Source organism: Phyllostomus discolor, chromosome 7 (assembly GCF_004126475.2).
Source record: "Phyllostomus discolor isolate MPI-MPIP mPhyDis1 chromosome 7, mPhyDis1.pri.v3, whole genome shotgun sequence".
Lineage (NCBI taxonomy): Eukaryota > Metazoa > Chordata > Mammalia > Chiroptera > Phyllostomidae > Phyllostomus > Phyllostomus discolor.
In genome coordinates, this window is record NC_040909.2 from 134,227,122 (window position 1) to 134,252,993 (window position 25,872).

At 60.6% G+C, this 25,872-nt stretch overlaps 2 protein-coding genes across 3 annotated transcripts in view; one reads left to right on the forward strand and one right to left on the reverse strand.

Annotated features, from left to right (window-relative positions):
• Positions 1 to 25,872, forward strand: part of TG (thyroglobulin) — a 200,486-nt gene that overhangs the window by 100,330 nt on the left and 74,284 nt on the right. The window contains exons 39-42 of the mRNA XM_028533893.2: positions 1,696 to 1,915; positions 3,677 to 3,770; positions 5,685 to 5,844; positions 12,107 to 12,309. Of these exons, the coding sequence (XP_028389694.1) occupies positions 1,696 to 1,915; positions 3,677 to 3,770; positions 5,685 to 5,844; positions 12,107 to 12,309 (677 nt within the window). The remainder of the gene's footprint in view (positions 1 to 1,695; positions 1,916 to 3,676; positions 3,771 to 5,684; positions 5,845 to 12,106; positions 12,310 to 25,872) is intronic.
• The window catches only part of SLA (Src like adaptor), a 74,236-nt gene continuing 66,499 nt past the window's right edge, over positions 18,136 to 25,872 (reverse strand). For both annotated transcript variants that reach the window (XM_036031440.1, XM_028533894.2), the window contains 3 exons: positions 23,990 to 24,121; positions 20,120 to 20,252; positions 18,136 to 19,220 (listed from right to left, as the gene is read on the reverse strand). In XM_036031440.1, coding sequence (XP_035887333.1) covers positions 19,007 to 19,220; positions 20,120 to 20,252; positions 23,990 to 24,121 — 479 coding nt within the window. In that variant the 3' untranslated portion in view covers positions 18,136 to 19,006. The remainder of the gene's footprint in view (positions 19,221 to 20,119; positions 20,253 to 23,989; positions 24,122 to 25,872) is intronic.

Consider the following 25,872-nt stretch of genomic DNA (forward strand, 5'->3'; position numbering starts at 1 on the left):
GTGGAGGGTCCAAAAAATTACAAAGTTTTCCAAAGTGTCAGTCCATAATATAAAACACAGGCCCACTGGACTCCCCAGACCACCCATCGGATCCTCCTCACTGCCAACTCTCAGGGGTCAGGAGGTCACGGGCACATGGCGCACCAGGGGTTCTCAGCCCCAGTGCCACTCGCCGCTGGGCCCTGGGGAACCCTCTGCCGTGGGGGGCGGGTCTTGTCAATGGCGGCACGTTCCGCAGCATCTGTGGCCTCTACCCTACCAGACGCCAGCAGCCTCTCTCCCTCAGCCTTGTGACAACCAACAATGTCTCCAGACACTGTCAACTGTCTCCTGGGGCAAAACCACCTTCAGTGGAACCGCTGCATTATACCCAGATTTTGGGAAATGCATGGACTTTGTCTGTTGGTCTTTCTGTCTGTCCACCCCCGTCCCAGGCCCCTGGTAGGGTAGGCATCGTACGTGTGTTACAGACAGACGGCAGAGCTGCTCCTCTCGGTCAGCGGACAGTGAAGCTGAGCAAAGCAAAACCACCTGGTGGAAGTAGTAGGAAACCACACACACACACACACACACACACACACCATGTGCTGGGGGTAGGGAGGAAGAGAGAGAGAATGTCCTCTCCAGCACTCCTGTCCTTTGTGCAGGAGGGGGCCCTGAGCCCTGTGGGGAATCACATGGAGCCCGTCTCAGGCCCCTGGACATGGTATCAAGCAGATTATTGAATCAGTGAATGACGGGAAGGCACAGTTAGTAGGGGGTAAGCTGGGCTGCAGAGCCTGACTGGTGTCTAGTGGTTAGCATCGCAGGGAGGGGGCGGAGGGCGCCCTGCAGCATGGAGCTCTGACGGCAGGCGGCACCCACCTGAGTGGGGTGGGGATGTGAACCAAGGGAAGGAGGGTGTTGCAGGTGCCCGCAGAGGTCCTTGACCCTGGGTGGACAGGGCCAGATCCAGGCTGGGGTCCAGAGAGGCTTAAATCCCACATCAGCCTGGAGGCCTGGCAGCTGCCCTCCTCAGGCCCCTGCACGTGTTTTCTCGCCAGTGAAACGCACGTGCGGCCCCCGTTCCTTGGCTGCTGCGACTTGGACTGCTGAAAGTCCAAAAGTCAGAAAAAGTGTTCTTTAAGTCTGTGTCAGACTCACTTGGGGGCAAAATCTGACCTGGATTTTGTGATGGAAGAAATGACCGCCTTTATTCCTTCCTCTTAGTAGCGCCCTGTCACAGCGACACTTGTGTTGGATGACGGGTCTTCCTCCAGTCCTCCCAGGGAAGGCGGCACCTGGCGTGTCTGTGCCCTTCGGTTCTTTTAAAACTCCGAACGAGTCTGAGTTTTGGCACACGTCTGGCCCCGCGTGCTGCGTACGGGGGGCGGGGAGGGGAGGCCTGGGGCCTGGGCCAGTCTCCTGGGAAGAACCGATGAGACGGACGACGGCCAGGGGAGAGGGGATTGGAGCTGCCCTCCGCCCAGTCGGTGCCTGGGAAGGACCAGCTGTCTCTGCTCTTTCTTTCTTTACACTGAGCACCACCCTCACTCGATGTAAGCATTGGGGGTCCGAATGAATTCCTCATATTTTTAAAAGGCCAAGAGCAGCGTTTGTTTCTTAAAGCGTATTCAGAATATTCCTTGTAAACAGAGCACCCACTGCTCTCTCTCCTCCTCCCCCTCCCCCCTCCCCCACTCCCTATCCCAACAGACATCTCTCTGCTTGGCTCTGGGGCACCCGTACCTTCTGTGACCCTCGTCCCCCACGGCCAGCTGCTGGGCAGGTCCCAGGCCGTCCAGGTGGGCACCGCGTGGAGGCAAGTGGACCAGTTCCTGGGAGTGCCATATGCTGCCCCGCCCCTGGCAGAAAGCCGCTTCAAGGCACCAGAGCCCGTGAACTGGACAGGGCCCTGGGATGCCACCAAGCCACGGTAAGCGTTGAGGGCAGTGCACTTCGGTGGGTCCCTCCGCCATTCTGATCCAGCGAAGGCAAACTTGGTGGCAGAGTGGTGTGAGTGGCTTGTGGGGCGTGGGGCGTAAAGTTAAGGTGGCACTGTGTGCTCTCACCTCTTACCGCCCCCCAGTATCAGTGACTTAGCATGACTTGCTCCCGTTGGGTCCATCTGGTGCTGGAGGGGTCAGGGTGTGCCCTGCTCCGTGCAGGGATCCAGGCACCCAGCTGATGCAGGCAGGCTCCGCCTTCCTTAGCACGAACCTCCCTTGACCTTGCGTCCAGGCAGGAGAGGCCGTGCAGGAGTCTGCCAGGGAGGTTTCCAGGGGCCACGCCTGCAGGTGGGGTGCACACATCACTTGCACCTCCCGGCCGTGCCTGACTCCAGTGGTGCCGGGAAATACAGCAGAGAAGGAAACGTGTATGTTAACATGGGCAATGAAGAAAATTTAAAGAGGATGTACCCCCCCCCCCCAAGAGGGACAATATTGAAAGGAACTTTCAAGCAAGAAGAGAAGGAAGCGCTCATGTCCTGTTTCCTCCCTCACCCACCCGTCAGCGTTGCCCCCTCCTGCCCCCCGCCGGCACCACCGTAGCGGTGGACGCGTTAGAGAGATCTGGTGATGGCTCCGCCGACTTGCTACAGAGAACCGGTGACTCTCCCCATTAAATCACAGAGAGCTCGTGAGAAGAGCGCTGCTCATCCCCTGTCCCCGCCCCTCCTGCATTCGCCCTTCCGACGGGCGTGCACGGCTCCTTCCCGAGGCCGCCGCCTCCTCCCTGCCCCTCGCCACCCACGGCTGGCTGGCTGCTGGGCAGCTCTGTAGGCCCAGGCCGGAAAGGGCGACGGAGTGGGAGGCTCCTGAACACTCCGGGCGAGGGCTGACCGAGGCCTCGGCAAGGGCCGTGGCAGGAGAATGCGGAGCGGAATGCCTGCCGCGGATAACGCTCCACCTTCGGGCAGCAGAGGGAGCAGGTCGGCCCTGATCAGAGCACTTTACCATCCGGGAATGTACCCATTTGACAGATGCGGTGGTCGAGTCGCAGGGGCGTTTGAGTGGAGATTAACTGGAGAGCTCGGTTCACGGGAGCCCGGGGCTGATGAGGCCGTGGGGCAAGCAGGACCGCAGGGTTGACTACCGTCATGCTGACATTAGGTGTGCCCCAGACAAGGTCTCAGCTCTCAGGCCGGGAGATGCTCACACGGGCACCCTCGGACTTGGTGCTGGTGTGGAAAGCAGGCCAGACGCCTCATCTGGAGACAGGTCTGAACCCTGGGAGCAAAGAAAGGCCGAGGCCCAGAGCAGCGTCCGTTGTCTCTTCTCTGTGCTGGGCTGGCGCCTTGTCCTTGGAGGATATTCCTCCCCAGGCCCGCGGCGGGGACAGTGGCGGGCACCTGGCTCCCCCTGACACTCCCTTGCCCACCCGTCTCCCATCTCCCGGAGGCAGAGCAGCGCATTCTGACTTGAGCGGTGCACGGGGAGGGAGGTGCGTGGTTAAGGGGGCATTGCGTGCTCTAGCAGATGAACCCCCAAACGCCAGTGGCTTGGAATTACCTCGCTCCTATGAAGTGCATGCGATGATGGAGGGGCCGGTGTGCCCGGCTCCACGCAGGGATTCGGGGACTAATTGCCCAGTTGCTGAGGAGCTGGCGGGCTCCGGCCGCGGGTGCTGGGCTGGAAGGGGACAGGGGCGTGTCCCTGCGGTGGTTTCCCCGGAGTCAGACAGTCTGCACTTGCAGGGCCAGCTGCTGGCAGCCAGGAATCAGAACGCCCTCGACGTCCGGGGTCAGCGAGGACTGCTTGTATCTCAACGTGTTTGTCCCTCAGAACATGGTGAGTCCCGCAGCCCGACAACCGCCCATCAGCCACCCCCAGCTCCCGCAGCTGCCCGCAGCGTTCCCTCTTCCCCGCTCAGCTCGTGCGCCCTGAAGGACACACAGTGCCCGGGCTGCGTGGGGGCTTGATCCCGTCTCCCGACTCCAAAGTCAGTGCCTCCTCCTGCAGGGACGTCCTCAGTCCCGGATTGCATTGCCATTCCTGTCTTGGCCTCTGTTACCTGATCCTGGCCATGGGGGGAGGGGTGCGGCTGCCGTAGCCTGGAACACCACAGCAGTGCGTGGGCCCCCCAGGGACAGACCCTGCGGGGGAGGGGCCAGCAGCTGACGGGGTCTCAGAGGCAGAGGGCGGACCCCAACTCACACCTGGCCCTCACCGCATGGACTCTCGCTGAAGCAGTCTAAACAGGGATGCCTTCCCTCTTGCTGGCCTGCTGCCCAGTGACAACAGCTCAGGGCACTGCAGTAGGGGGTACAGGGCCCAGCCCCGACCTGGCTGACAGCCCTCGGCAAGTGGGACCAGGGCCAGCTCAGCCAGCCCTTTTTTAGGACGTGAAAAGTCTTCATATGGAAGACTCGACACCTAAGAGATGGAAGAACCCGGGAGAGTGTGCTGGGAGGGATCCCAGAGTCGGAATTCCGGGTCAGCCCCCTCTCGTCCGTAGGTTCTTTTAGCAGTGGCTTCGCCACTCAGAGCCTCTTCCCACACCTCCAGAGTGGGCCGCCTGTGGTCGTCAGAGCCCCCACCGTGTGGAGTGGTGGCTGCAAGGAGGCGTCCTGGGTGGGCACAGCAGCCGTCGAGCCCGGCTGCGGTCAGCACCTGCTGTCGGTGCGTCGGAGCCCGCGGCCGGTGCAGTGGGGAAGTCACAGCGGGCAGAGGCGGGGCCCGGATGGCATGAGACGCCCGGGCCCTTGCACATACCCCGGCCTGGGGTGGGGTGTCAGACCCCCTGGCGGAACACTACAGTCTAGTATCAAAGGGTCAGCCTGGGCTCAGAGCCCCGCTCTGCTGCCTCCGAGCCGCTGTGTGACCTCGGACGAGCTAGTTCACGTCTCTCAGCCTCCACTCCGTCATCTGTAAAACCAGGAACACGGTCCCTCACAGAGCTGTTTGACGACCGAATGAATAAAATTCTCAGTGCAGCGCCTGGCTGGCGGTCAGCCCTCAGTCCAAGGTGGCCCTGCGTTACCAGGATGGGGTTTCAGTTGGAAAGGTCAAAGGAAAGGACCACCAAGGACCCCGAACCTCCTTCCGGAATAAACTTGTGGCCAAAGCTGGGGTCTTGGGTGACTGCGTGGCTCCATGACGCAGGCCTCGAGTCCGCCCTGAGCTGCCATTCCGGCCACGTGTGCATTTTGCAGTGTTGGCCACGTGTCTTCGCTTTTTGTGACCCTCGGTTTCCTCCTCTGTGAAATGGGTCTGTCAGCTTGCCTGGGCTGCTCTGACGAAGGACCACCGATAGAGGCTTCAAGCCACAGAAATTTATTTTCTCGTAATTTAAAGGCCTGAAGTTCAAGGTCAAAGTGTCGGCATGAAGGTCGACAAGAACCAGGTGTTCTGCAGCCACTCTCCTTGGCTTGTAGATGGCCTTCTCCTCCTCCCTGTGTGTCCAGGTGGTCTTGCCTCGGCGTGTGTTTATGTCCTGATCCCTTCTTATCAGGACGCCATCGTGTTGGGTCAGGGAGCACTAGCCGATCACCTCTTTACAGGGCCCGTCTCCAAGTACAGTCACATTCTGAGGCCTAGGGGTTGGGGCTGCAATGTGTGAATTTGGGGGGACACACTTCAGCCTACAGCTCGGGGTCAGGTGTGCCTGCAGGGCAGGGTGGATGGGAACAGTCCCCCTCGCCGGGCTCCTGTGGGTGAAAATGGGCCGACGTCCAGCTTCCATCTTTCTCCCCACCCCCACAGGCCCCCAACGCATCGGTACTGGTGTTCTTCCACAACACCAGGGAGGGCCGGGGTGGCGAGGGAAGCCTGGCCCTCGACGGCTCCTTCCTGGCCGCTGTCGGCAACCTCATCATGGTCACGGCCGGCTACCGAGTGGGCGTCTTCGGCTTCCTGAGTTCTGGTGAGTCGGTGGGGGCTGCAGATCCCCGAGCCGAGGCTTGTTCTGTGTGAGCTGGGCTCCTTCTGCCCAAAGCCTCATCCCCTCGCAGTCCCTGGCCCTGCTCCAGCCCCGCTGAGCATACCGGGGGACACCCAGCACTCTCAGGAGGCCCTCCAGGGATGCTGACACCCACGGACACGGTGACAGCTGCCATTGATTGAACTTTGTGTCCGAAGCTGTCCGAGGGACGTTGCATGTCTTATCCTGTGATGTGTGGTGTGTGGTGTGTGTGTGTGTGTGTGTGTGTGTGTTGCGGCCCCAGGAGGTTAGACACTCGCTCCAGCTCACATGGTCGGGAAGGAGCAGAGCCGGGATTCATCCAGGTCGACTCCCCCTGGAGAGCTCGAAGGGGTGGGCGGCACAGTGGCTCTTGGGCCGTAGGGGAGCCGGCTGCCTGGGAGTGCGGGCTGCACCAGCAGCAGCACGCTTTCCCTTCAGTCCCCGCCTCCCTCGTGAACGTTGGCCTGTCCCTTTAATTTAGACGCGTTTGTCCTCCCCCCGTACCCCCACCCCGGGGCAGACCTGCGGCTTGGGCCAGTCCCCCGTTTTCCTTCCCCATCTTCCCCCTCTCCAGCCCTCACCAGTGGCAGGGCGGGCGTCAGGCACGGGCTAGTCTGGGGATTTGAAGAGCCAGCTGTTGTCTCTGTGACCCTGGCCCAAACCCTTCCTCTGAGTCTCAGTTTTCTCCTCTGCAAAACGAGAACCGTTTTACCCAACTTCCAAAGCTACTGTGAGACTCGAGTGAGGTAGTGCGTGGGAGAGGGCTCTCTGAGACCTCCAGGGCGGGCCCTGAGCTTGTCTCTGTTCTCCCGGGACCCTGCTTAACCCCTGGGGTGTCTCACCTGCTGAGAGTGGTCTGCTGGGTGGAAGGGAGTCTGACCAGAAGGACAGCCTGGACTAGCATGTGGGCAGGGGATTGGGCATCCAGCGTGACCTCTTGGGGCACTGGGAATGAGGGCGGATGGGCCAGCCAGCATGAGGCCAGGAGTGCCACAAAGAAGATTCTGGGCCTGCACAACCAGCGTGAAACCGGCAACAAGTCAAGACAGAGAGCTGCCGGCTGCCAAGGCGGGAGACATGGACGATAAGCAGACCTCAGAGCTCCTTTGAGGGAGCAGAGTCAGCCGCTCGTGCCCTAAAAACACTTTTCCTGGGCCTTCTTCCCTTCCAAAGCCCCGGCTGACAGACGGCACTCGGGGCCAGCAGCTCCTTTCCCCGAGGCGGTGGGACCCAGGCCTCCTCCCGGTGAGCCACGGTCCGGCGCAGCTTGCCGCCGGCGTGGCCATTTCCTGGTTCCGAGTGCTCCCAGGCAGAAGAGAGAATTTCCATATGTCGCCTGTCCCTGAGTGGGTGGCGGGTTCTGACGGCATGGACTGCAGTCTCCCTGAGAACTGTGTGCTTTTGGGAAGGGAAACCCATTTCTGCAGCGGCCGGCGGGACGCCGGTGTGGGAGGCCAGGGGAACTCCCAGAACACTCCGCCCTTCCCGTCCTGATTCGCAATGCGCCTTGTCCACTGTGCTTAAAGCCAGCAGCCCGAGAGAGGGAAAGCTCCGCGCACCGAGCCCTTGGCCTGCGTGAGTGTGTGTCATCCCCAGGGCACACATCCCCTGTGAGGCCCCGAGAGGGCAGGGAGCGCTGCGCCCCGCAGTTCGGAGTGGCGTGCTGGCTGGTAAACCCTGGTGGTCACAGCAGAAGGGACATGCTGTGGCCCCCTCCCACGGGTGTCTAGAAACGGCCTTTGGGCTTACAGAGTTGGGTTGGCCTTTCACGTTCCTCTCTCCTCTGGCCGTTTTTCTTTGCGTTATTTGCTAGACCTCCTAGCATCCCCCCCTTCCCGGGTTGTCGCATCTTTTCCTCGGCACTCAGGGGGGACCCAGGAGAAAGTTGTGGTCCGTCCCTGAAATCCACCAGTGGTGACGTGTGTCCTCTCGCTGGGGACATGTGCGTGGTGTTGGTGGCTCAGCCAGAGCTCAGGCAGTGCCCCGAGACCCCCAGGCCCCAGGAGCCTGGTGGGAGCCAGGTGCCCACACACACTGGCCCCAGCTCTGTGGCCCGCTGGCCAGACCCCTGCTCTCTGCTGGACCAGGCGGCCAAACCCAGCAGGGAGCCGTGGCCCCTGGTGAGCTGAGCACTCGGAGAGGCAGTGAGGGGTGGGTGCTGGGCTCGGAGAGGCCGATTCCCCAGCCGAACCCTGCAGGAGGGAGGGGCCCCGGGGGCAGAGGGGACGGTGATGGCCCTTCTCTCTCCGGCAGAGCCGCATAGTGAGGCAACCGGGGGTGGCGGCCTGCGGGGTCAAAGGGAACTCGGGTGCCACGGGGAGTACCTGCAGGCCCTCCTCTGGGAGCAGGAGCAGAGGAAGCGAGCATTGGCCGGGGGGCCAGACAGACGGCCAGACAGGCTTCCATCATCATGACCTCATCACGCTTGGGGCACCCTGAGGCCTCCCGAGGGGGGAGGGGCAGCTGCCACACCCCCTAGCCAGAACGACAGGACCGAGGCCTGTCCCAGCAAGGGACCCATCACAGGGGCCACTGAAGACAAGGCCGGCCCTGCCAGGGGCATCTCTCTCTGAGACAGTGCTGGGGCCTAGACCCATTTTACTCTGTTTAGGGAAAAACAGCTTTTGCAGAGCTTTCTGCCGGGCACAGTTCTGTTCCGTTGGCCAGTATTAACTAACTTAATGATGATAACGGCCGAACAACGTAGGTTCTATTACTGTCCCCCCTTTACAGACGGGGACAATCAGGTTCCGTTAAGGGACTCACCCAGGGCCCCCTGAACTACTGCCAGGCGGTGGGGCTGGGCCTGTGCCCAGCTCCCCAGGCCCCGTAGCCCGTGTGCCATGCCAGCGCTCCGAGCTGCCTGTTACTGACGGCCATCAGCAGAACGGGGGTGGGCACCCCTGGGAGCCCAGAATCGTGCTAAGGAGCTTCAGAGGGAGCCTTGAAGAAATCAGATTTGCAGGCAAGACAAGAGCCAATAAAACAATGAAGGAACAATTGAGCCTTTGCTGGTTCTGACCGCAGGGGCGGGAGACTGGAGGTGGAGGGGTAGCTCAGGGCCAGCCGGGCCGCACGGAGAGCGGTGTTGTCACGTTGCCCAGAGGTCTCCCACGCACACCCGTCTCCCCGCCGAACGAACGGCCCGCCCCCGGTCCGTGGGGAGAGAGCAGCCCTCTCCACCTTCACGTCCCCCGCATGACGGGACAGCACACGTCTGTGGTGGACTGAGCCGGGTGGGGTGGGAGCAAGGCCCTGAGGATGAGGGGACTCAGGGCCCAGCCTCAGCTGGACTGTAGCGGGGTGAACGTGGACTCGGCGAGGGGGCCCAGGCGGCTGGCGAGGGCTGGTGTCGGACCCAGGGGCCCCCAACCGCTCACACGGGCCGGCGTTGCTTGGAGACGGTCTGAGAGCCGAGGGGAGGTTTGGACTCGGCGCAGCAGGAAGGAGGGGGTTACGAAGGCTCTGGCGCAGAGAAAGCTCCATAAATAGAGCGCTTTGATTTTTTTAATGGAAATAACACAGTGCCTTGTGCATATTAGCTTTTTAGCAAATGTTTGCTGAATTGGATGGTATGTCAGGACAAGAAGTTCTGAGTGTGCATTGGAGTTTAAGTCTGAACTTCATCTCAGATTGGCACCTAAGCAAACTCCTTCCTTCCTCCTCAGCGTCTGGGTCCCTCACCAGTGAAGGAGGAAAGGGTGGGGCCGGTGTGCATCTCGGACCAGCCGGGTGGCGGCCCTCTGTGCCTGTCCTTGAGGCGGCGTGGGCTGAGGGTCAGCCTCTTGTCTGTCTCGCCCTCTGCCGGGCCTAACACACTGCCTGGCCTGAGGTCCGGTCCAACCCAGACATGTCTGACCGAGGGCAGCCCCTTGAACGCGGCGTCCTGAGGGTCTGTAGACCCCACCGTGTCAGCACTGGCCCTCGTCATGCAACTGGGACACGGATCGGTGGGAAGCGAGAGTGAGCACCGCCCTCCCCACACTCCCATCGTCACTGGACGTGCGGGCCGTGGATGGCACTTCCCGGACTCGCAGGCCGGACCGCCTCAGTGGGCGCCCCGCTCCCCGGCCCTGCCTGAGGCCTGGGAGGCAAACGCATTCGTCCTGCCAGATGCAGAAGTCCCCAGCGAGGGCGGTGGCGGTGGCACCCCAACCCCGGCTCGTGGAAAGCACGGGGGGAAGTTCTGCAAGTCTCCCCAGCGGGAGGGGAACTCCTGGGGCTCCGTCTGCTGGGCCGGCGTTCTCGTCAGCCCCGGGGTACCGGCCGGGGATGGGGATGCGAGATTGTTTTCTCCGGGAGTACAGAGGTCAAGTTCCTCACTGGACACCACGTCCTGTTCTTCCTAACCATGGTCCTTCAGTCGCCTGCCATTCACTGAGCACCTGTGACATGTCACTGGTTTTAGTGGGGGCTCAGCCTCGCTTGGAAGGCCTCGGGGACAGTGCCCTGAAAGGGCGGCCTTACTCCACCCGAGGGCTGGCCGCCTGTGAACCAAGGTTGCAGTTGAGACTGGAGGGAGGGCTGGGCCAGAGGAGGCAGGGAGGGAAGACAGGGCGAGGGCCCTGGGCTGAGGCCACCCACGTGCCCAGCAGGCCTGGGAGAGGATGGTGCCGTGTGTTTGAGCAACTGGTGGGAAGCCGGGGAGGCGGCGGCACAGGCACGGGTTGGAAGTGTGACCCCATCCCACAGGGCCTGGAGTACGCTGCAGAAACTGGGACCGTGTCCCAAGGACAGTGGGACAAGATGGGAGATTTTAGGCAGGGTAGGGCGCAGTGTGTGTGTGTGTGTGTGTGTGAGAGAGAGAGAGAGAGAGAGAGAGGAAGAGAGAGAGAGAAGGGGTGCGGGAGTGGAGAGAGAGAGAGAGAGAATCAAAATACAAGTTTAAAAGACCAGGATAAACGGTGACAGGAGGAGACTGGACTTCCATAATGCAATGTACAGACGATGTACTATAAAACGGTATCCTTGACACTTACATAATTTTATTAACTAGTGGCACCCCAATAAATTCACTTAAAAAAGTAAAGACCCACTGTGGATGTGGGCGCAGAGCTCGCCAAGGGGAGGGACGTGCTGACCCAGGAGGCCAGGGGGCAGCTCTGGGGAGCGGCGGCAGCCGGGGGTCCATGCAGAGGGCCAGAGGGTCGGGGAGGGCGTGCGGACGCTGTAGGCAGAGGTGTCGGGGCGCTGGGGGGTTGTGCAGGCGCAGCACGGGTGGGCAGCACTGCACTGGGAGGAAGAGACGAGACGCTGTGGAAAGGCCGCCCGCGGGGATACTAGGGAGACTTCAGACCGACCCCGTGTGGGGCCGATCAGACTTGCGGTGTCTGTGGGAGAGACCCCTGGAGCGGCGTGAGGGGGCCGCAGCCGGGGGTGCCCTGGCCACTGGCCCGCTCCTGAGCACCGCCCGCATCTACGTGGCCAGTGACCTCGCGCGGTCTGCTGCGGCTTCTGGAGCGAGGCGGGCGTGGGCCTCAGCTCACACCCGAGCGGGCCCGTGTTCTGGGGTGGTTAGCGGTGCCGCTTGGCAAGAAGCATCCTTTGACTTCAGGGGAGGGTCAGAACGACGTGGACGTGCAGTGTCCCAAGCGCCGAGGAGAAGAGCGTGGTTTTGCTGTACGTGTGCGTGTGTGTGTCTGATTCACTCCATTAGAAAAAATAGTGCCGCGCTCTCAGGATAGAGTTGCTGGCATCTGTGAAAAAAGGAAGGTGAGGTCAGCTCAGCTCAGGGCAACTAAAGGTCACGGAAGATGAGGCCGTGGGAGGAGGGGGTCCAGAGCCACAATCGGTCGGGCCTGGCCGTCACTGGGGGGAAGGGGCTCGGAGGGCCGCCGGCAGTGGGGGGAGATGTGGGGGGGGGGGGGACGTCATCTCCTCCCCGCTGCTGGGCTGAGCCAGGGGCTGGCCTGACCCTGAGCAGCTGCCCTCTGGTCTGAGCCCCCGCCTGTCTCAGACGGGGGCGCTGTGGTCCACAGAGGTGCAGAGATGTGTCCAAGGTCATCTAACCCCATGCCTGGGTGGCTCTGATCCCCGAGCCCGTGCTCCCCCCCCCGCCGGCCACGCTGTATCTGGAACCTCAGTCCCAACCTGTGTGGACAGAAGTCCAGGTGCCCCCCCCCGCCCCCCGCCACCAGAGACACCACGTGGGTGGCCTGCACTGCACCAAGATAAATTTCAGTCGCAAAATCGCAGCAACGAAAAGGCTCTCCTCTTTCCGAAGGGTCCGACGAGGTGAGTGGCAACTGGGGGCTCCTGGACCAGGCAGCGGCCCTGGCCTGGGTGCGGGCCCATATCGGCGCGTTTGGCGGGGACCCTCGGCGCGTGGCCGTGGCAGCTGACCGCGGCGGAGCTGACGTGGCTGGCATCCACCTCCTGACCACCGGGGCTGGCAGCCGCAGACTCTTCCGGAGAGCCGTGCTGATGGTGAGTTGCCGTCCCGCGGTCACCGGGTCACCGTGCTGCGGGTGCCGCCGGGTGAGCGGGCCCTTCCCGTCTGTTGAGGCCAGTTGGCTCCCAGCCGTCGGGTGCCCTCATCCTGTGTTCTGGGTGTGCGTCCTGCTCACGGCCGTCTCTGCACATACGTGTGAGCCCGCGTGCCAAGGGGCTCCCCAGGGGCTGCCCACTCACACCTCAAGTGCTGATAATCCCAGGCGGGGGAGCCTCGCTCGAGTTTCGTGGTCTGAACTCTCCACGACCTCCCTTGTCCGTGGGCCCCAGCGGGGGGGCGGGGTGTAGGATGGGATGAGAGGCCTCTGGTGCAGCTGGTGGAGGAAGTCAACGCTGAGGGTAGAGGGTGGCCAGCACCGTGCTCGCTGCACCTGGCAGCGACCCCAAAACGGGAGAGAAGTCAAACCGAGAGAACTCGCGTCTGCCCCCCAGGGTTGCTCTCCTCATCTCCGGGTTCGAACCCCGAATCTTCCCTTACGCGGGCTGGTTTCCTCACCGGCCCATGCTCCACCCTGGCCCCCCTCCCCGCGGTCGCATTGCGTAGGACAGCGTGGGAATGCCGACGCCACCCTACGATGGCACTCCACTGTCGGACGGCACTGGGTGACTCGTTACTCTCACCGGCCCCTTCCCCTCGGTGACGTCCCCGGTCCACGTGCGTGCGTGTTCAGGGAGCGGCGGGCAGCTGAGCCGGCAGCCCCAGGCGGGGCACAGAGCTCCAGAGGCTCGCCCAGCTGACTTCCTGGCTGTCGAGTGACAGCAAAGGTAGAACTCAGCACTCGTAAGTCTGCTGGATGGTCTGCAGCACCTGCTAGGTGGTGGTGGTGGTGATGAGATGATGATGACGATGATGATGATGTAATGATACTGATGATCATGAGATAATGTTGGTGATGACGACAAGTGTGATGGAAGAAATAACCCGGTTGGCCCCAGCGTGAGCCCTGAGCACCAGCCCGCCACCGAACAGCTTCTCCCATTTCACCGAGCGCCCGGTGTTGCACAGGCGCTGCGCCAGGCCCTGGAGGTGCCACAGTGAGTAACTCACGTCCCAGTGGTCAGGAAGCTGCGGGCTGAGGGGCAAGCACTTGAAGCTGACAGGAGGAGAGAGGGCCTGGCGTGGCTCCGAGAGAAGCCCCAACCATGCCCAGGGAAGGAGGGGGTGCTGGGAAGTGCTTCTCCCGGGGGGGCGTGGTGTGTGGGTGGGAGCCGGGGACAGTGCAGGGCTGTGCCGGCGGAGTCCCGTGCCCGGGGACCACCTGACTCTTCGCTGAGACCTGCAGCGCCCCGAAGTGCTGTGGAGGACGCGTCTCCCTGGGCAGTCATGGGGGGAGGGGCGGGGGCACAGAGCGGCTGGACTGTGCTGACCCCCTTGGGGTTCATCCCGAGCACACGGGCGCCATTGTCATTAAACGGTTTTGCTTGTTCGCTTGTTGTTTGGTTCGGTTTACCGTCTGAACCCCTTTTAAGAGTACAGTTCAGGGGCGTGAAGTCCATTTACGCGGGTGTGTGGTCAGCACCATTCGTCATGTCCAGACCTTCTGTCGTCCCAGACGGAAGCTCCGTGCCCGGGAAACCGTCTCTCCCCTCCCCCCTTCTGCTCAGCCCCCGGGGACCACTGCCCTGCTTCCCGTCGCCATGGACTTGCCTGTCCAGGTGCCCGGCGCCAGCAGAATCACACAAGATGTGTCCTTCCGTGCCCGGCTCATTTCCCCTAGATGTCTGCAGCTTCGTCCGTGAGCCACGTCGTGGTTTATTATCAGAATCTCATTCCTCTTCAAGGCTGAGTAATACTCCGTGGCACGTATAGACACGTTCTGTTCTTCGATTCTCTGTCGACGGACACTGGGGTCGTGCCTACCTCTTGGCTTCCGTGAACCGTGCCGCCGTGACCCTCGGAAGCAGGCGGGAAGCTTGCTTCCCTTCAGGGAGACTCCTCTTAGAGCGGGGTGGGGGGCGCGTGGGGGGAGCCGTGCTGCCGGCAGAGAGAGCGACAAGGAGACTGTGAAATGACACGACTCGGGGAGAGAGGGAGGCCGTGGGGACTCGTGCACAGACCAGCGGGCAGACCCCCGCGGCTCTGCCCAGCCCTCCTGGGTCGAAGCCGGTGCTCGGGCAGAGAGGCTAGGGGTGGTGTTGTTCGGGCAGCATCCGCGCCGTCCCCGACCCGGAGCCATGCGTGCCTCCCGCCTGCCGCGTCATCTCTGTCCTTCTCGTTCCCTGGAGTCCGCGACCCATCCTGCCCCGTGCAGGCACCTTCCTCTGTGGGAGGTACCGTCTGTCCACCGTCTTCCTCTCTGTCTGCCCTGCTTGTCCTTCAGGCAGCCCTGCCAGGCTTTTCGGCTTAGAGTCAGACCCCCTGTGTCGGCCCGTGCCGCCCGTGCTTCTCTGAGCAGCGTTCCTCGTGGGTTCCCACCAGTGCACGGCTATTCCTACCGCTGAGCCCGCCTCCCTCCCATGGCTGTGAGCTCCAGGAGAACCGGGCCCGTGTGCCTTGCTCTCCGTGGGGCCCCAAGCACCCAGCACAGCTGTCTTACTGTAACTTGCATAATTAACATCTGGGCAGGGGATGGGAGAGCAGATGAATGGGGGACCCATGGGCTGGTTCCTTTCCCTCCCTCCCTCCCCTCGAATGTGTTTTTTGTCCTTTGATTCCAGTTTTCTTCAGTCGGTCCCTCTGCAGGGGGCTCCATTTTCGGGGCAGGAGGTCTGAGCCCAGCCAGCGCTCGGCTTCTGGGACTGAAAGCAGACCTTCCTGACTTGGCGTGGATCTGAAGGTGTTTCCCCAGGGCCCCCTCAGAAACCAGACACTCGGCGGGACCCAGGAGACACCGACATTGTCTTCTAGTAGGCTCAGAAGGCAGACTTTTCCTTTTGAAAATTCTGGAGCGTTTAGGTGTTTGGGGAATTTCGAAAACGAGTCTGTTTTAACAAATGGTAGTGTATTTAAAAATAAACGCGCCATCTGTTCCAGTCATTTAGGAGAAGCTTTTACAACTGCTCCCAGCAGTCTTTGCGACGCATGTGAAATGATCTGGAATCCAGGGAACCAAAGCGCTTCCACGTATTAGCAGCTCTTCAAGTGCTCTCTTCCAGCAGATGCTTGGGGGGTGGCTGCAAGCTGGTGATAGATTCTGTAAAACCGCATCGTCCTGCAAGTCCTGGGGCCAGAGCTGTAGGACTAGCAGGTGGGACAGACTCCCAGGGTAACTAATAACTTTTATTCATTTGTTTAGTGTGTTTGGGGCCTTACAGAACTGGAGCGTATCACCTCAGAGATTCCTCACATTGATTCACGCTCAGTGTTTTTTAAACAGTCATTTGGAGATGAGAAATCCAAGGCTCAGAGAGGTTTAGTGACCTACTAAAGAACACACAGCAAAGAAGGAACTGCATTAGGGGTTAGAACCGAAAGCCAAGTTCTGTGTCTTCCTAGGGGTATTTTTATTTTTTGTTGTTCTTTTTTTTAGCTTTTAGAGACATAACATTCTTACCTATCCTTTTGCAAATTCATATCCAGTTTTATTGCATTATTACCATAGGGCATGAATTAGAGGAGGTTGACTCTTGAAATTTATTCGGACTTACTACTCTGTGGCCTAATGTATTCTTGGTCAGCAGGGAAGTTATATAGTGTGAGTGGAATCATCTCCTTACTTAACCTTTGTTTAATCTATCTGTTTCTGAAAGCTGTGTTAAAATCCCCCAAATAAAATGATTGATTTATCTGTTTGTCCCTGTAATAGTTGCTTAACATATTTCGAAGCTTGTGTTAGATTAACGTAGGTTCACTCACTGTATCTCCTTCATGTAGCGTTCCTATTGTCAGTCTCTCCCCGCCCGTGGGCGAAGACAAATTTTCACCTAAATCTCACTGTGCCTCAGCATTCAGCAGATGGCCCTTCTGTTCATTTTTGCAGGGAAACATCGCCACCCCTTTATTTTCAAACTCCGCAGCCTTTCATTTTAACCGAGTGTCAGGTAGAGAATGGAACGTGGGAATTCTGAAAATCCATTCTCTACCCAGCAGCCAGGGTGCTCTGTGAGGCATAGAACCGAGATGATGTCACTCCCCTGCTTCGACCCTTCCAGGGGGTTCCCGTTTCTCCCAGAACAGACCCTATGCCCCTTCCCATCCAGTCCAGGCCCTGCTGGACCTGCCCACCTCCCTCCGGAGAGCCCCTCACCCCTCCCTCAGCCCCGGCACCCCGCCTTCAGAAGTCACCTCGCCAACCCCACCGCCCCCAGTACTCTTCCTTGGTCTTGGCTTGGCTCTTTGCTTCCCATCTCTTGGGCCTCGGTTCAAATGCCCCCCCCCCCCCCGGGGTGGGGCTTTTCCTAAGCAGCAGATTAAGCGATGCCCCCACGGGTCACTCGCCAGTCTGGCAGCCGGTGCCCCTTCCCGCATAGCGAAGTTTCCTTGTTTGTTTACGACATCACGCTCTGGGAGAGCAGGGACCTCGTCCGCTGGTCATGGCGGCAGCCCCAGCACCCAGAGCGGTGTCTGGTGCTTAATAGGCATCCAGAGACATTTGGGGAAGGCAGTTCTTCCTTCCAGGGTATCACAAGGGATGCAGGGAGGTGTCCAGGCGAGACAGAAGTCTCATATAACCACCACCGAGTTTTTCCGTCCCCCTTCAGGTGTGGTAAGTTGTAACACCTGGCTTGCTCAAGGCGGCACCTCAAGGAGGAGCTGGGATACCAGTGGGCGAGGTTTCCCCAGCTGTTTCGTGTTTTATCCCCTTCCCAGTTGCCGGAGTCTCTGGGAATCTGAGACCCTCAGAAGCTGCCAGATCAGCCACGCACCCAGCCCGCCCAGGAAGCTCTCCATACGCTCCAGGGGTTAAATACGCGTTAGGTTTATTTTAATCAGGAATAAATACATGATTTAGCAAAACTTAATGCTTCCCACCTAGAAACCCCTCCCAGTCCTCCCCACACGCTCCGCCCGCAGGAGCCGCAACGGAAAACAGCCCGGGAGACGCTGCACGGACACCTGGGGTGCGCGGGGTCACCCTGCCGTGTGCAGTAGTAGGTAACGTCAGCGTCCGCCGCAGTGTCGCGTCCACTTCCCGTACGCTGGCCGGCCCCTTGGAAGCAGCCTTCGGGGACTGGGGCGGAAACCACACACGTCTCCGTCTACAAACACTCCGGAATCTGACGACACGCAAGCTCATGTGAACGCGCACACACACACACACACCGCGAGTGCAGTGACTTCAGAGCTGTGGAATGCGCGTGGCAGGCAGACGGGCTTCTCTGGGGCAGCGAGAGGCACCACGTGTGCCCGCCCTTCCCCCGAGCCCGCCTGCAGAGAGGGGAACGAGTCGCGGCTGCCCCTGCAGCCTCCCTGCTGGCGGGGCCCGGGGGCGCCTGGAGACGCAGCGTCTCCTCCAGGGCCGCTGGACTGCGCCTCTCCGCCAGCTCTTCAGTGACACAGAGAGCGCGCAGCCCCTCCGGCCCCTCCTTCCCTGGAGCTCCGCGCTTGTATTCATGTGGGTGCCAGACCCTTAGACTCAAGTACCGGATGGGCTGAATTCTTTAGAACTTACCAGTTCCTATATATATATTTTAAATCCAACCATTCTGACCTCCAGTCTGGCCGAGACTTCCAGTCTCTGAAGGTCTGGCTGAAACGTGAGCCCCTGGGTCACCCCCATCTAACCGCTGTCCCCCCGGAAGCCAGGAGCTGGTTTCTGTGTTCCCACCCCACGTGCACAGTATTTGTTAGTCCACGCCGTGGCTGCCTCTGCTGGGACCCGGGGCTCACTCATCCTTCCCTCTCTTGTTTTCTGGTTTCTCGGCCCGACACCGCACACAGGACGTGATGCAGTGCCTCTTCAGGCAGTCGTGAGTGAACCGCCGATGCATTAATTTAGGTGTGAACCTCCGCGTGCCCCTGAGTTCTCTCTGGGCCGCAAAGCCGTAGCTGGGACGTGGTACAAGCTTGCACAATTCCAGGACCCGCGTTGCGCCCCCCAGCCAGCAGCCACCCCCTCTCCTGCTTGCCTTGCCCCCAGCGGAGGCAGGGAGGCCGTCTGACTTCTGTATCTGTGGCTTTGGGACCAGCAGGGCAAAGGGATCTCCTGGTTCAGGGCTGATGAAGAAGGTGAATGTTTAGTGTCACCGAGTCCCCTTAAAGAGAGAGAAGATGCACACCAAAGGTCTGTCTGTGGATTGGCTGAGAGAGTTCCAGGCGCAAAACCAATTTGCAAACCCAGACGCTGGGCCAGGACACAGCGCTGGGCTCATCTTCTTCTCAGACGCTTCTCATTCAGAGGTTTTCTCTGTGAGCGCGAAGTGTGGCCATCCGGACAGTCGGTCGGAGGATGGCCCTGGTGCGCTTTCCGGTGAGAGGGTGCCTGTCTTTCCCACAAGCACCACGGGCGCACACATACAGCACACAAGCAGGACTCTCCCGAAACACGGCTGCGTCCAGGCATCGCAAGTCAACGTTCTGTGACGTCCCAGGACCGGTCAGACGCCAGAGAGGGTCCCCCAGGTCTTCATGTGGACGGAGAAGGTGGGAGTGGGAGTCTCCCGCAGCTTCTCTTGGCTCCTGGGAGACGCGAGGCTCCCCGGGGGCCAGGGAAGTGAGCCTTTCGGTGGGAGCCCAGGTGCGAGTCCGAACCTCTGTCCCTTCTGGGCACGCGGCATGGCGGCGGCCCCCCGGCTAGTCCTCGAAGTAGGGCGGCGACGAGAAGAAGGAGCTCTTCCTCTTGCTCCCGCTGTACATCAGGGAGATGCTCTTCTTCTTGCGGTCCAGGGGGGCGCTGTCCTCGCTGGTCAGGGACAGGTAGGAGGCGATGCTTTCCCGGAGGCCGTAGCTGAAGAGGGACTCGTCCACGCCGAGGGGGTTCCCTGCCCCCTCGGGGTCGTCCTGAAGCCTGCGAGCGGGGGGACGGGGCGGGGCAGAGGAAAGGGAGGAAGAGAGGGACGTAGAGGGATGGAGGGCCGGAGGGTGAGGAGGAGAAGAAGAAGAAGGAAAAAGAGCCTGGTTAGTATTCCACTAGCTTACCATTCTAACTCTGCTTCCTACCTGTGTGGCTTGTGACCTTGGGTAAACCCCTTCACCTCTCTGAACCACCGTGTCCTTAGATGGCTAAAAGGTCTGACTGCGAATTTTAGTGAATTATTTTTTTTATAAGGAGGAGCAGTTTTGTTCATTTCTCAGGCAGTTCTGACCTCTAGTTTTCTTTGCATGTGCCAGTGGGACATCGAGATCGAACTCAGTTAGTCAGACAACCCACCAGCCCACAGCCACGCAGGTCCCTAACATGCGAACGCTGACACTCAAAGAAAACGAAGGAGTGGAAGATGTTTTTGCCTTTAAAAAAAAATGATGCCACCTCAGGATTTTGCTGGTATGCTTCAACTTTCTCAGTGAGCTTAAAATAGTACTAAATCTAGATGAGATTTATGTGTGCATTACTTTCTGGGATCCTAACAATTAGAAAAACAATGATGGTATCTTTCAGCTAGAAGACACCCTGCTCACCCTGGATGGGGACTCGGGAAATGCTTGCAGAACTGGGGGGCGGGGGGCCCTGGCACGGAGTGGCTAGGGTCGTGCCACCTGCTGCGTGAGGCCCGAGGTTGCTCTGCCTCCCAGGGGATGGGGGGACTCCAGGGGCCTGTCCCCTGGGAGACGGAGGGGCCGCTCAGCATGCCCTCCGTCACGTTTCAGCAGGGACGGCTGTAACTGGCCCCGGTTTCCATGTGGCAGGCTCGTGTGTTTATGGAGGACACACACACACACACACACACACACACACAGACACCGCACCTGGACACCCTCTTCCAGTCCAGGGTCTTCTGGCGCAAGGTGACGGGCGAGTCGGCGGCTCTCACCGCGGGGGTAGCCGTGCTCTGAGTCAGGCAGGGCGTGGTCAGCACGCAGCAGAGGCCGTCGGCCACCTCTGAGGGGGGAAACAGACCGCTGGTCAGTGACGCCGAGGTGCCGCGGCCGGCGTGGGGGGGTGGGGGGGGCCGAGGGACCCTCGCTGAAATGTCAGAGCCCCATCCACGTGGGTGAAGCTCTTGTGTGCGGGGCAGTGCGGGGGGTGGGGGGCCCGTGTGCAACACTGGCTTTCCCAGAGCACACAGATCAGCATTCCGTACAGCACGGTGGGCTGGGCACGTGTGCAGGAAGAAAGGAAGGTGAAAGAAACAGTGAAAGAAGACAGGGAAGGAAGAGAGAGGAGGGAGGAAAGGAGGGAGGGAAGAGGAAAGCAAGAGAGAGAGGAAGGGGAGGAGGAAGTAAAGACAGATCCAAGAAGACACGAGGCGCAGAAGAGGAGGGGAAAAACAAAGATTGAAAGCGAAAGAGAGAAAGGGGACGACGTGAGAAGTGAACAAAACCCTCTCTTCTTTCCCCGAGGTACTCGTGCACAACGAGCATGAAAATTAAGTCCGTTTCTTCCTTCCCTCAGCTAGTGTAACGCGTCTCGGCTTCCAGGGTCCCCCCCTTCCCAGGAACGTTAGGATGGAGCCTCCGTCTCTCTCGGAAGCCTTCTCCCAGCCCGTGTCATGGCAGGAAAGGTGGATTCTGGCTGTGCTCAGACATTCCGATAAAGGGGGCAGATTCCGAGTGGGCTTCTTCCGGCTGCCACCCCGCCGCTCTCAGGTCACAAGGCAGTGGAGTGGCCGGCCACGGGTGCCGGGGGCTGCTGGCCTCTGGCGGGACACAGCACCCTGGCTCCAGCGAACCCATCTCCAGGCTTTAGGAAGCACGTTACAGCAGTGGGTGTCTCCACCTCCCGTCTCACTCACGGGGCGAGGCCAGCGGTGACCTCGCCACAGAATGACGGGCAGTGGTGGCGAGCGAGCCAGCCCCGGCTGTCAGAGGGCGGCTGTCGGTCGGTAACGCCTTGTTCCAGCGTCCGGCCTGCCTTTCACCAGCAACCCGAGCGCCTGCCCACACTGTCCCACAGACTGTGGGACTGGACCCTGAGGTCAGAGGGGGCTTAAGTGAGTGTGGGTCTGAACTAACCGCCGGCCATGGGCTGGGAATCAGATGGCCTCCCAGGTTGCGGGGGGGGGGGGGGCGCACTAGGTGAGACAGGAAGGCTGAAGAGAGCGGCGGCGGCATTGCACAGCCCAGGCGGGGGACCCTGACCCGGTCCTGCCCCAGGAAGGCCGGTCCTTCCGGTGAGAAAGAAAGCTCGGCAGAGAGGAAAGGAGGAAAGGAGCCGGTGCTTGTGAGCACCTGCCCGAGCCCGGTGCTGCGCTGGCCCCTCTTGCATCAGCTCTGCGAGGCCCACGTCGTTGAGCAGTCAGGACGGCGACTGCCAGACTGCGGACCCTGGGGTCAAGTCACCTGCCCAAGGGCACAGAGGTGGGACCCGAACTGTTGCACGGACTCAGAACCAGGCAGCTCTTCCCGAAGCAGCCCACTGCCTCCACAGTGGGGGAGAGAACCCCTGTGCGGCCTCCGGGGCCCGGACACGGGGCTCGCCTGTTCTCCCCGCCTGCGGAACTCTCTAGAACACTCATTCCTCTCACACCTTTCAGCTCCAGCTCCGCATTCCAGGGCCCCCTTCTCCCACGCCTGCATTTCTGTGGCCCTGTTTTAATGGCACGCACGTCCCACCCTCTCTGTTCTGTCCGTCACCACCGTGCACGGGGCACTTTGGATACTAGATGCTTCGCGTGCACGATGTTTGGGGGGGCCCTAGCAACAGCCCCGTGAGAGGTGTTTTCATCCCCATTTTATAGTTGAAGAGACTGAGGCTTCGAGATGTTACGTCATTTGCCCCAGGGCGCCGGGGTACTGAGTAAAAGCAGCCCTTTCATGCACAGCTGCTCTGGCTCTGTGCCTTGAGGAAGATTCTGGTGGGAGGTGAAGTTGCCCATGTTGTTTCCCCACGCCGGGGTCCTGAGGGGCACAGGAAGCATTTTAGGGTTTCAGTTCTTTTTCAGTTGCTCGCAGGGGTGAACGGGTGGCTGCAGGCTGTTAGCTGATGCGGCGGCTGGCGGGTAGTCCTGGAAGGCCCCGCCCCGTGCTGTGCACCGTGCGTAGGTGACCCTGGCCTGGAAGCCGCGTGGACCACCCTGTGTGTGCGAGCTTCGCTGGGGTGGCGTCCTTTCCGTGTTTGCTTTTGCCTATGCAAAACTCCTGGTCTGCACGCCGCTCATATGGTTGTTATTAAAAGCCAAATACCACAACCAATCTTTACTCATAATCAGTAAGAGCTGACTGTTTCCAGGACTCCCTTCCTCTTTCATTTTTAGCCAAGCTGCCGGGTTTTCGGGTATCACAGAGATAATACTTGTTATCGTTTACATCGCGCCCGCGGCATGCCAGGCTGTGACGCCCGCAGTACACGAATAATCGTGCCCGGCAATCACTTCAACTGAGGGCTTCTTGCGTCCATCTTCTGAGAGTGGGGAGCTGCGTCCAGGGGAGGTGGAAGGTTTTTTCTAGGGCCCCCCAGAGCCCCCATCTGAGCTCGGCCTGCATTCCCCATGTGGCTACACCTCGTTCGTGACCCGCACTTTTCACAGGCCCCGGGCAATAACCCCGGGCCCTGTGGCCTCTTCCTTTCTCCTCGAAAGACCCCATGCCCTGAAGATCCCTGGCGTGTGAGGCCGGACCTTCTGAACCCGTGAGCGGGGAGACACTAACAAAGTGAAGGCACCTTCCTCTCTTCCTCTCTGTCCAATACTCAGGGAAGCAGGGGGCAGGGGCCGCCCCGGCTGAGGGGCAGTGGGAGCCCCGGCACTTGGCACGTGCTAACTCTTGAGTCGTGCGGTGCCCCGAGGTCGGGACAGTTGGTGTCCCCATGACACAGAGAAGAAAAGGAGGCGCAGAGCTGACCAACCAGCCCAAGGTTGCCCAGGAGGCCCGGGATACGAACACAGAGGTTCCGGACCCAGGTTTAGGAACTCAGCCAGCTTTTCCCTATCTCCCCATTTTCCATCAGGGAAAAGTCCGGCTCCCGCCCCAGCATTCGGGCCTTTCGGCCTGACTCAGATTTCCTCATCCACCTCCACACCCGCCCTTCTCCGCTGTCCGGGTCCTCGCTTTGCTTCTGCCGTCTCGGCAGGTAGCCCTGCCCTGGTCCGCGTGGGACATTCCGACCCCTCCACTGGGCCCAGGAAGGGCACGTGAGTGAATGAAGCACAGCCCTTGGTCTCGAGGAGCTCGCTGGGAAACACAGGCCAGAGCACAGCCCACGGGGCCTCCAGGCAGAGCGAGCGGAGTTCTAAGAACCCTGGCATCTGCTGGAGCAGAGACCCTTCACCCTTGAAGGCGGAGGAGGACTCTGACTTGCAGAAAAGGGGAAACGAGCCGCATCTCAGAGCAGATCCCCAGGGGCCTGCCAGTGCGAGGCCCGCTGCAGGAAGCCCCAGCTGTCTGTGGCTGTGAGCACTGGGGCGCCCTGGCCGCTTTCATTCACAGGCCGGGGAGGGCGAGCACGACATCAGCTGTGTGTCACTCACTCGGGCGGCATTTGCAGGCAGCCTGGGTTAGCCTGAAGCGTACAGCCTGAGTGAACAGGAGAGGAGCACGCGGAGCAGGCAGCAGGGGCAGGGAGCAGCGTGCATCCCCCGGCACGTACACGTGACCCAGGAGCCCCCTGGGTGGAGGGCGCCCCAGGACAGTTAGCAAAGAGGCCCCACGGACCGGTCCTGTGGGAGGAGCGCTGCTTACCGGAATAGTGGTTCACCAGGTCCTCCAGGCACTGGAAGGTGAGCCTGGGCGAAATGTAGTACCAGTTGTTGGGCAGGCGGAAGATTCGGTAATGCTTTACCTGCCGATGTCTCACGGACAGGGAGTAGAAACCTGCAGGACACAGAGGACGAGTCAGTGGCTTCCACGTGAACCCCCCGAGGGCAACTGGCTAAGGAGCCCACCGCCACCGAGGCAGAGAGGCTTTCTGGGCCTCAGGACACAATAATCGTGTGCAGGCCCGCCCTCTGCAGAGCGGCAGCCACGAGAACCCCGTCTGCGCAGGCACGGCTCACGCTTTAGAGGCCACGTGACACGTCAGCAGCCACGTGGCGTGGACCGTATTGCAGGACAGGTTTTCAGGCGCATAGGCCTGGTCTTTGCCTTGTGAGGTTACCACGTGGGGTGCTTCCACGCCCTTTTCCGGGTCCTTTGGCCGGATTACATGGTTAGGGTTGCAGGGTTGCTGCGGGGCAGGCTCTGTCTGGGGTCGACCTAGGGTTCTTCCCGAGCACACTCTCTAAGTCGTCCGTGCTGCCGTCTCATCCCTGGCCCCCCAGTGCCACCACCCCTCTGAGAGGGCCTCGTAGTGGTGCCCCTGTTTTCTCGTCCCAGCTCCCTCTGACTTAGGCTTGGTGTTCTCAGAAATTTGGAAGAAGTGGCAGTTGAGACGTTTTCCCAGGTCTCCCTAAGAAATGTGTAAAGCTCCTTCTCTCTCCATAAGCGCCATCTGAGTCGTGACCCAGCGTGGGTTAGTGAGAACAGAGCCCTGGGCCGGCACGCGCCTCTCCCGGCCGTGACTGGCCCGCGTGGGAAGGTTGACTGAGGGCATGTTTAGGAGCCTTCCTGCGCTGTATTCTGGGGCGGGGGCGTCCAGGGGTGAGAGGGTCACAAGATGGAGAGAGGGAAGAGTTCTAGATGTTACCAAGTCTTTGCTGCTTGTGCTGGCCTGGGCTCTGCTGTCTCGGAGCAACATCTCCGTGAGTTCTCAGACAGACCTGGGGAGGAGCTCTCCCCACCTACTTTACAGATGGGGAGGCTGAGGCTCAGAGCCCCTGGGGGACGTGGCCAGAAGCATGCGGCTCGGGAACGACAGACCTGGGGGGGGCCCTTGCCCCGACTAGTCCTCCGGACTAGGACCCGAGGGGCGTCTGTAGCTCGGCCCAGGCCTGCCCTCTGAGCCGCCCCCACATGTGTTTTCCGGTGGTGTCGACAGGGACCTGAAGTACGGCCGGCGGCCCGAAGGGGGCAGGTGGAAACTCATGAGAACTTTGCATACCCAAGCGAGCGGAGCCCGCCACCCCGCCCGGCCCCAGCCCAGCTGCAGCTCTGCCCGCCGACACCTTTATTTTTAGATCAATTCAGGTCCCGCAGGCTGGGCTCTCCCTGCCCCGGCCACGCCAGCCTGGAGGCTCTGGGTCCGGGTGCGCTGCTTGGGGACCCTGGGATGTGCACAGGAAGCTCGCCTTGGCTTTGGCCTTGCTCTCCTCCAGCACGTAAGGTTTTTGAGGGGAAAGCTGCAATCGGATTTTATTACGTGTCTGCGGTCCCTGCTTCCCCAAAGTGAGGCTGCTGCTCATTTCGGTGAAGGGTCCCGGCACCCAGCAGCTCTGGTGCTTAATCGGTGCTGGAAAAATCCTCTCAGATACAGCATTTCCTCTTCTTTGATAGCGAGCGTGCAAGAGGCAGGCCCAGAACTGGAAAATATCTTCTGTATGTAAGTAGTTATTATTAGTCTTACTGGGGCTTGGAAAGCCCAGGCTGCTAAGTGCCCTGCATCTGCTTAAGTGCATCTACTACGCCCCCGACACCGTGCTGGGCACTCCCCTCTTTTTAATCCCTCGTGATGGACGAGGGAACCTAGG